The sequence below is a fragment of the Etheostoma spectabile genome, chromosome 3 (genome assembly GCF_008692095.1).
Source record: "Etheostoma spectabile isolate EspeVRDwgs_2016 chromosome 3, UIUC_Espe_1.0, whole genome shotgun sequence".
Taxonomy (NCBI): domain Eukaryota; kingdom Metazoa; phylum Chordata; class Actinopteri; order Perciformes; family Percidae; genus Etheostoma; species Etheostoma spectabile.
The window spans coordinates 3,029,021-3,039,230 of record NC_045735.1 but is presented as its reverse complement, the minus strand read 5'-3'; the positions used below and the strand labels follow the sequence as shown (position 1 = coordinate 3,039,230).

At 41.9% G+C, this 10,210-nt stretch overlaps 1 protein-coding gene across 2 annotated transcripts; it reads left to right on the top strand.

Moving 5' to 3' along the window:
* Window positions 1–1,335: 1,335 nt before the first annotated feature.
* Window positions 1,336–8,950, top strand: ppm1da (protein phosphatase, Mg2+/Mn2+ dependent, 1Da). 2 transcript variants are annotated; one of them, XM_032508354.1, is made up of 6 exons: window positions 1,336–2,020; window positions 2,855–3,083; window positions 4,598–4,722; window positions 5,193–5,374; window positions 6,283–6,507; window positions 7,581–8,950. In XM_032508354.1, exons 1-6 carry the CDS (start codon window positions 1,495–1,497, stop codon window positions 7,962–7,964), a joined length of 1,671 nt encoding a protein of 556 aa, XP_032364245.1. In that variant the 5' UTR covers window positions 1,336–1,494; the 3' UTR covers window positions 7,965–8,950. The 2 variants fall into 2 exon arrangements, with proteins under 2 accessions (XP_032364245.1, XP_032364248.1); XM_032508357.1 differs by having other exon boundaries at window positions 1,339–2,020; window positions 7,584–8,950.
* Window positions 8,951–10,210: the final 1,260 nt, after the last annotated feature.

The window sequence follows — 10,210 nt, the reverse complement described above, 5'->3', positions numbered from 1 at the left end:
TACAAAATAAAGCAAGGGGGGTGCGTAACGGTGGGGCTAACCGAATGGAGCAAGTACTTGTCAGTAAATTGAGAATTGGTCATAGTAGATTGAACAGTACACGTTTTATAATGGGAAAACATCCTACTGGACATTGCAGTTTGTGTGAGGACATGGAGGCAGTGGAGCATGTCCTGATGTTGGGCAGGAAATTCATTGGAGAAAGAGGAGTTATGTTTGCAGGACTACGTAAACTGGGAACGGTGGAACTTAGGTTTAAAGATGTTCTTGAAAGTGGAGTTTCAAGAACTGGGTGGAAGTTTTTGTTTGCATTTTTGAAGGGCGCTGGTCTACTTAGAAGATAATAGTGTGGTGAAACGACAAGACTACACAACGAGTAATTACCAGTAGGAGGCAGTAATGCAACGAGTAGGATGCCAACTGCCGTAAAACCTTAAAGAAGAAGCAATTTAGTGATGGGCAAAATGAACCACTTGGAGGAATTGTTTTGAAAATAGGTTCATTACCAGAAGCTTCCAAGAGTATATGGCTGCAGCCTGGTGAAGTGCCAAGTCTGCATCTAAATTATCCCGACAAGGTAGTGCACAGGAGGCTTTTAGACCAGTGACACACAAATATAATGGGATATCATTCTTTTTTTTTAAAAGATTGAGGAATTTGTGTATTGTATAATTGGGTATTGGGGAAAGAGTGCTCGGGGAAACAGAGGATGTGCTGGGAAAAGCTCAATTGAGTGTGTTTGTGTAACTATGGCCAGGGGGTATGTGGGACAGGGAAGACTAAAGATATTTTTATTAAGGATCATTATTTTTCCACACTTTTTGGACTGAGCCTGATTCTTTTTTTTGCTCACAACCTCTCCATGTTTGGAGAAAATTCGTTCAGAGGGAACGGATGACGCCGACGTGCATAAAAACTGTGAGAGTGAAGCAGTTGCTGCTGACGTCATGTGTCACGTGATTTTTCCTTACCAAAGGAAACTTTGGAGCAGTGGTTCAAATTGAATTGGAAATAATGGTTTGAAGCACGTATCGAAGCTTCAGTGCCAAACAGCCATCTCTAGAGTAATTACTTAACTGGATACAGTTTTAAACGTAATTCGGTTTTAGCAGCATATCATCCACTCGTGTGTACTTCATCCAAAGCAATCCCCACTAATCGGCCCCAAAACGTCCCAGTTAAGCACTTTGGATTTTACATACATTTGTGCTGAACATTTCTCTGTTGCTGCTTGAGGTCGGGGACCTTAGACATAATAAAGATTATGTTATTATGTCTATGTCGGGGACCAACCTCTAGAGGGCCACAGCTGCATTGGCGCTGCTACGTCTACGTGCCGAAGAAGACAGGTTTTGACGTCAACGCGTATGAGCATGCCTTCCACGCCCGAACATAAACAAAGGCAGGACGTTGCGCTGCAATAAACTCTATTCTCCTGGTATTTTATATGATAACAGTACCGACAAATTGGAACGCGACTTATTTTTTGGAGACATGGAAAACACATTGTTGATGCGAGTGAGTGTATTTACCGACCAAGGAGGCAGGAAATACATGGAAGATGTGACCGAGGTCATAGTAGAGCCGGAGCCGGGAGAAGATGAGCCACCCTCGGGTGAGCTAGAGGAGAGCAATGGGGGAGACTGCACGGTCAAATATCTGGCTGCGGACACGCATCCAGACCTGACTGGTGAAACCGCCGTGTCCCCGCAGGTTTCAGATGCATCATGTGAATCTGTGCGAACGGAAGACCAAAGTATTTTAGTGAACACGTCTTTATCGGGAGGTCACAGCCCGCCGCGAGCTCAGGAGAGTTATGCGAGTCCTTCCCGCCGTTCCGTAGCGTTCTTCGCTGTGTTTGACGGGCACGGAGGTCGCGAGGCAGCGCAGTTCGCACGAGACTATTTGTGGGAGTTCATGAAAAAGCAGCGGGGCTTCTGGTCAGACTGTGACCGGGAGGTCTGCTTGGCTATACGCAAAGGATTTGTAGCCTGCCACCACGCTATGTGGAAGAAGCTACGTAAGTTTACCATCTCCGTACCAAGTTATGACATATAGCTAATGGTATCAGCTGTCAATAGGGTGTGTAGGTTTTTTTTAATGTAAATCTTTGAAAAGGCATAGCTATCTATTTGGTACTATATAATGTGTAGTATTTGTCTCTGTTGCTATTTAAATGTAAAATGATGTACGGGGCTAACCGTTTAGCAACCAAAGGCAACAGAGCTATCGAAAAAGCAGGATCCACCGGGTTCACTCCAAACAACAAAGCAAATTTTAAATGTCGTTACAGGTACATATTTCGTAATTACCCATTACAAAACCTATTGAATCGTGAAATACCCAGTGTGTGCTGTGTTGTACAGGGACTGGTGTTGTATCGAAGTCTGTTTCCCTGTGTAGGTCTGTTCCCCCCCTACCTAAACCCGAATCCTTAACCCTAACCCTAACCCTAACTACGGAGGGAAACGGGAAACAGACTTCGACACGTCACCTGCTGTCTGCCAGGATATGCCTGGGCATGTCAGCTGTTTTACAACTCGTCACATGCTGTCTACATACACTGTCTGTAAAGCGCATGCCTTACTTTGATTACATCGGAAAGACTGCTCTACATAATACATCCAATAGACTAAAGGTCACTGTGTTGTCGTCAGGCTCAATGCATTCAAAGAAGGAGATTAGCAAAAGATAAACACAAAACCAGTTATAAGAGCATTTCTTTACTGTCCATCATTTTTGCTGTGCTGGAATGTGTGGTTCAAAGATGTACAGTACACAGTTTAAAAGTAGTAAAGGTTAAAGCTTAGTGTATTTCATATTAATTTGAATTTTCCTTCTTTAATCTTCTCAGCTGAATGGCCAAAGACACTCACAGGCCTTCCCAGCACATCGGGCACCACGGCTAGTGTAGTTTTCATACGAGGAAATCGCATGTATGTGGCCCACGTTGGGGACTCGGCAGTGGTTCTAGGGATCCAGGATGACCCCTCAGTTCCGTTCATCAGAGCTGTGGAAGTCACACAAGACCACAAACCTGAACTACCCAGAGAGAGGGAGCGTATTGAAGGTCTGGGAGGGAGGTAAGGCTTATTCCACAAAACACCCTGCCTTTCTGCAAATGCAAATTGAAAGGTTATCTGCCTCAAGGGGTAATGTCTCTTATACTTTCTGTGGGATGTCTACTGATAAGATGTTGTTTTAGTGATGTGCCCCAGGATGGCTTGACAATAACCAAACTTTTATGCTTGTATGACAGGGTTAACGTCACAGCCTTAAAGGGGAGTTATAGTTGTGCTTGGTGACCACTTTGCACATGGGCCATACACATATGCTGTATGTAAAGAGTGTGCATTTGAAGAACAAAAAAATCATATCATAGCAAACATTAGGCCTTGGCGGTAGGGCCATGGTATCTAACATAAATAATTTTTAGTGTACATGGATATGTGTGGGAGGATGCAAATTTAATTAATGCTCAACTCAACCTGTCAATGCAAATCACCTACTACAGAAGTGGCCGTGGTTGATTTGTCATTTTTTGTCATTGTAGGGTTGCAGGTAATGAAAGTAGTAAAGACCAGAAAGGCATAATTTGCAGCACCAACATGTCTGCAAAGTCTATTTTCTCTCCCTCAATGTGAGCATAAGAGAGGGCCTTCACTGGATTTCAAGTTTGAATATTATTACTAAATGTATAATGTAACCACATAGTATAACTGTATATTTAGGTAAAAAAGTATTTCACTAGCAATAAAAACAAGAAAATAATACTGGTAATAAGGAAAATGACAACTCAGCTCTACTACAAAATGTACCGATAAAGTTAGATTCACCGTCTCTTGACTTTGTCCAAGCATCTTCTGTTATTTGGCAAACACATAATCCACCAAAGAGCATGTGATAAAGTATTATTTTTTAAATATCTTCTCACAGACACCACCCGTCTTTCTTATCAATGTGAAATGGACAGAGGAAACACAGTCCGGCGCGGCGAGAGGAACATTGTATCACAAACAGCACTTCGACACAACACAGCGCTTTATAGAGTTACTGCGGTGTCTCCCTGATGTTTGCAACTTTTCCATTCTCACAGAACTTTATCTGAATTTATTATTATTTTGTGTGTTTTTTTTTTTGGAATTCCTCTCGGTGCCGCCTGTGCTGCAGTACCACTCTCTGTCAGAACTTTTAATGATGCGCTGTTTTACCAAAGCACAAATATTGTCAAACCAATGGGGAAAAATAAAATCCTATTTGTTGCGGGTGTGAGCAGGAACTCGAGTGCCTCTAGGGCATGGCTTTGGCTGAGGTCTGTGCTCTCTCAGTGCCCTTCTAGTTGCAATGTGAAACCAAAACTAACCGGATTGAATGTATACAATGTAACAAAAACACAGATGGACTTTCAGGTCTGAAAAGGACCTAATCCACGTTAGCTTTAGCTCTGTGTACTGTAATAAGATAGGAGTTTAGTGTAATTCTTGTTGTTGCAACCGACCAATAATTATCTAAAACTGTGTTTCTGAAATTTGTGGATACCTTGCTCAAAGTCAGTGGCATCTTCTCTCTTCTCTCCCCTTTCTCTATCTGCTAACAGTGTTATCAAGAAGTCTGGAGTGAACCGGGTGGTCTGGAAGAGGCCAAGGCTGAGTCACAACGGCCCAGTCCGTCGGAGCACTGTCATTGACCAGATACCATTCTTGGCAGTAGCCCGAGCTCTAGGTAGGAAAAGAAACTCGAGTTTTTGGGCCTCAATGTTCAACAGCCATTGGTCTTCAGTCAGACCAAAGGACTAATACATTCAGAAACAGAAACAGATCGATTGCTAGAGTCAGAGAACAACAGCCACTTTATTACTGACTTTTGATTTATTTACATTCCTTAAAAGCGACATCTTTCTGCCATTCAGGTGATCAAACGCCTAGCAGTACAGCTTTATACAAGTGCTTTTTTACCAAACTCAGAAGACTGGCTTTTGTGCAGAATTTATAGTGAAAGTGAAAAAGAGGGAGGGCAGTCCCCCAGCCAGTCATCATGGAGAATGTTTATTAAAGGGTCTGTAATCGAAACGAACAGTGGGCTGAGGATTGCCCTCAAACGGCTCGGCTCTCCCCAATATGTGAAGTACCTGTTTTTTCACAACCAAGTGCACGTCGAGTACATTTTAGCAAAATGTCTCTTCTCTGAAACAGGTGATCTGTGGAGCTATGACTTCTATAGCGGAGAGTTTGTGGTTTCTCCAGAGCCCGACACCAGTGTGGTGATCCTGGATCCCAGGAAACACCACTACATCATTCTGGGCAGCGATGGTCTGTGGAACATGGTGCCACCTCAAGAGGCTATCTCCATGTGTCAGAACAACAATGAGGCAATGGTGAGTTTAGAGCTACATCAGCAAATACTTGTTTCTGTAAGGGTAGGTTACTCTCTCTCTCTCTCTCTCTCTCTCTCTCTCTCTCTCTCTCTCTCTCTCTCTCTCTCTGTGTGTGTGTGTCATTTTCAATTTGGATCTTTATAGATGGATGATGTTGTAGACTAACAACACGTTGTTACGGCAGTTCGTGAAATAGTCACGTTATTTTTAATCTATTTATTCGTGGATATAGTGGGACGCATTTATACCAAGGTTGGGTTTAGGATAAAAACAACTGGGAAAGGACACATGACACGCCGGGACACGATTTGCGGACTCTGGGGGATGCGCAACAACGGGACGTTTGTGTTAAGGAAAAGAACAACGGGGAAATGAAACGGCACACGCGGGAGACGGACCCCGGTTTGACCCATCCACCACCCCAACCAACCTCCCTGTTCGGATTTTCAGCTTTTCATACTCCTCGCTACCGTAGTTGTGCTGTGATGATGAAATTGCTTCCCATTGAAATACAGTACATTAAACATGCATGTAATGTACATACATGTGTGCTCACCACCACGGAAAAAAACAACCTAAACGTGTCCGTGTAGATGAATCAATAGATTACATAATGTGACCATTACACAAACTGCCGTGAGACTCGGTTGAGACTAAACATTAGACAAGTAAACATGATCAAAATGCCCTATAATGCCCATATATAGAGGTTTACTCCTCGATGCAGCAGTCTCGGGTCCGACCTGCGGCCCTTTGCTGCATGTCATTCCCCCTCTCTTTCCCCTTTCAAATCTAAGCTGTCCTATAGAAATAAAGGTCTACAATGTCCAAATAATAATCTTTAAAAAATATAATGATATTTGAATAATAATCTATCAGAATAATGTCCACCTCATGTCATGCTGCAGGCACCATGTGGGGTATCGAGTGCCCGGCAGCTTGTCAGCCATGCTCTGCTGCGGTGGCGCCAGCGCATGTTGCGTGCTGACAACACCAGCGCCATTGTAATCGCCCTGCAGGAGCCTGGGACCTCCCAGGACACGCTGCACCATGAGGAGGTGCTGCTGGACCTGGCCAAGGTGTCCCAGTGTCCTCCTACCTCAATATCCCGCGCTGACACTCCTCTCCTTCAGGTGAGTGCAGGATGACAACATACACACAAAGAAACACGATACACTCTTATTTTGAAATTGTTGTGAAAAATAAACAATTCAGAACCTTTTTCTTCTAACTAAATTTCTGCGGTTTGAAGTTTAGTTTCTTATGTGAAACTAAACTCTCCTACAACTTAGCAAAGAAGTACAATTGATGTGGATTCTGTGTTTGGATCTGAAATGTGTGTTATAAACTAGCTCCAGTTTCCAGACGTTTTGCTGTCACATCACATGGTCCTTTACCATGACCAGTTGCAAAGTAGTTCCACTCTGCTTCCACACCAACATCTTCCAAGTGAATTCAGAGGTTCTGGAAGGCTTTGCAGTTTTGCATTGTAAAGTATCGCTGCACAACCATCAAGAAGTTGAACGCCTTACCTTCTTGTAGCTTTCTTTCAAAATAAGACATGCCTTTAAAATGAATGGACAGTAGGGGTGTCGGAGGTCAGGCATTCTGAAACGGCAGCAAATGAAACATACTGAGATTTTCCCCACTGTCCCTCCAATAACATTGATGATCAAAAAAACATAGGGTTGTTTTCATTTTGGAAGAAGATATCTGCGTCTTTAGGAGGGGTGGTCCCCCACAATGGGTAAACCTTTAGGGCCCCTATCTCCCGAAGGGTTGGTCATTCTGGTTAACCAAGCCAAATTCTAACACCCTCTCATGTAGGTTAACATGGAAGGAAAGAAAACTGTGTATCCATCAAAAATGGTGAGGTCAGAAAGTGATACATTTGTAAAGCAAGGCCACTGCAGTTTTTTGGAAGACTTACTGTACACCTGACATGTTAACATTAGGAAGTTAAATGTGGCATTAACTTCACATGTATAATGTATTGGTAAACAAAAGGCTCAGTGTAGTACATACACCGAAGTCAGCTCATGCAGAAGTATCAGACTGCTTTGTGTGAAGCATTTTTCCTGTTTAAGTGGACAGGAATTGTTTTGTGTGGTATTGGGAATATTGACGAGTTCAAAGGTGAATTATCTCCATGTATAGGTGCTGTAGTTGTCCTCACTGAGTTCTGTTTTTTGAACCTGTTCTCCTGCAGCGGCCTCAAGAGGAAGACTCTCCCTCGGCCGTGTGTGAGCTTCTCCCTGTCTTGGAGCGACGGGACGGCCTATCAGGAAGCAACAGCCTGTACCACATGACTCTGTCTGACCCGTTCACCTTGACTCCACTGGGTCCTAACAGTAGTGCTGAGTTGCCCAGTCAGTCCAGTCCCACTGACAGGACAATTGGCAGCAGGACACCCAACAGCAAAAGAACTAGCGACGGCTCATCATCAGGCCTGTCGGCTAAGAAGGCCAGACGCAGGAGTGCCGACAGGCTGCCGCTGGTCCAACACAACGCAGAGAAAAAACAGAAGGATTCCAATAACGTCTCCCCTATTCTCCAGAAGCATAGCAAGCCCACAGTGTGTGTGTGCTGAAACACACACACACACACACACACACACACATCAACCTTTTCTCCAGTGGGATTTCTGTTCCTTATGTTAGTCCTGCACATTCTCTCAGTACTAACCAGTCTTGCTGTAGAGGTTGTGGAAAGACCTTTCTCCGTGCTTAGCGCCAGTACAATAGTCTTTTGAAAACTTAAGTAGGGATAATTTTCACAAGCTCTTTTGTGTCTTGTTTCAAAAATACTTTCCTGAAATGCTGATTAAATGTGTCCTACGCCACCTCTTTCTCGTAACAGTTGTAAGAAATAAGTATGGCCAACAATGCTGGTGTAAATATAATGCGTTTTATAGTTCAGTATTGAGTACGTCAAACTATTAATTTAAAACAAATATATACTGTATAAATATATATATATATATATTTTTAAACCTTCTTTTATTGTTTGATGATAAAACATGAACATTTAAATGAGCTCCACCACAGCTTTCATCTCCTTTTCACTCCATATAACATTGTGTGCACACCCTATTATAAACATGTTTATGTATTTTTATTCTTATTTAATTACTCAAAATTTGTCTTGAATTTAAACTGAAGTTGCTGCTACAGTCACAGACCAGTAAGCTACTACATTGTGTATATTGTTATATAACTATATTAGTGTAGCCTTCTTCTTCTTTGAGAGCATGCATGTCGCATAACACATCTGCCCCTTTTTGAGGTTTCAAATAATGAAAGGGGTTTTTAAGTTTTAATTGCACATAGCTCCTTAAGGAATAGATCCACTCTCTTGTCATCATATTACAATGTTGTAATTTGTAATGACGCATCACAGTTGAGACTTTTGGTGTAATCACTTCCCCTGGGCCAGCTTCACCCATTCATACATCAGGTAATGATTTTCTATATTTCTGACCATGCCTTTCCGCAGAAAGCTTTATCAGAAGGTGGTATGTCTGCCTCTTCAATGATGGATTTTTCCCACTGAGTTTGCTACATCCAGGCTCTAAAACAAAGACTTCCTTTGGTTCTGAGGAACCAAAAACAAAACTGTTTACAATCAATGCTTTGTAGCTATGTTGTGCTGCCAGACTTCCATTGTGGCTGCGTTGAATCTATCAGTGATTGATACATCCAGTGCTTATCTGGGGATCACATTGTCTGTTTAGCCATACATCTGGGAGAAAAATGCTGCATCCAAGCATGTTGGTCTCTACAGACGGGATTGTCTCACATCAACAGTCCATCCTGCACTTGATTTATCTTGTTTGCAACGAGGCAATAGTTTTTTTTTTCCTCGAAGGTTTCTTTAGCATGTCCATATAGACGCCATTGTCCCTCCATGCTGCAGCTTTAGTTGTATGGTGGTTACAGATGTACTGTATGCACAAGGCTCATTTGTGAGTAAACACACAACGCATGGACTTCCTAAGAGAATATTTTTGCACTATTATGGTGACCTTATTATCTTTGATAAGAGTGTTTTTCTTCTTGAAAATGATGCAACTAGGAATGAATGACATGATTTGAGTCTCACAGCAAATGTAGGGTATTTTGAGGTAACGTAAAAATAATTTTATCTTTATTTTTTAGATAAGTAGAAGAGAACCCTCAATCTGAGTAGAGTTTGCAGAACATGGCTGTGCCCCCTTTCACCTCTGATGGTTTTCTTACAGAACAGACAGTGTATGATTTAGATGAGAAATATTCACCGCTTACACAAATATAACAGATGTCTCAATCTTTGTACAACCTTGTTACATGATGTATTTTCATTGAGCTAAGTGCAATTTCTAACAAAAATTAGTAGCATTATGGATAGGTTTGGGTGGATTGTACAAGAAGTGATAATGTTGATGTTTGAAACATTCTCTCTGCAAATACAGTCAGTCTTTTTGAGTTTTATTTGTTTGTATTTTTAGATTTCTCATAAATCTTAGTATACTCATTTACTCATAGGACTAAGACTCATTGATTCGGATGGCTGTGCTAACAGCCTAGAGTGCATGTGTACATTGTAAATGTGAACAACCCTTTGGAAATGAACCTATTTAAATAAAAAGCACTCTGAAGTACAGTGATTACAATGCTTTGCAATTAGATAGTGACTTATATTTAATTGTTAATACCTTCTGCATTCATGAAACTGTTAGACGTAATAGCCCACATTGACATCTTACAAAAATAGACTCCCCACTCACCTTATCTTTCATACCAAAAGCAATCATATTTCTTTTTCATTCACATCTGTCAGTATATATATATATATATA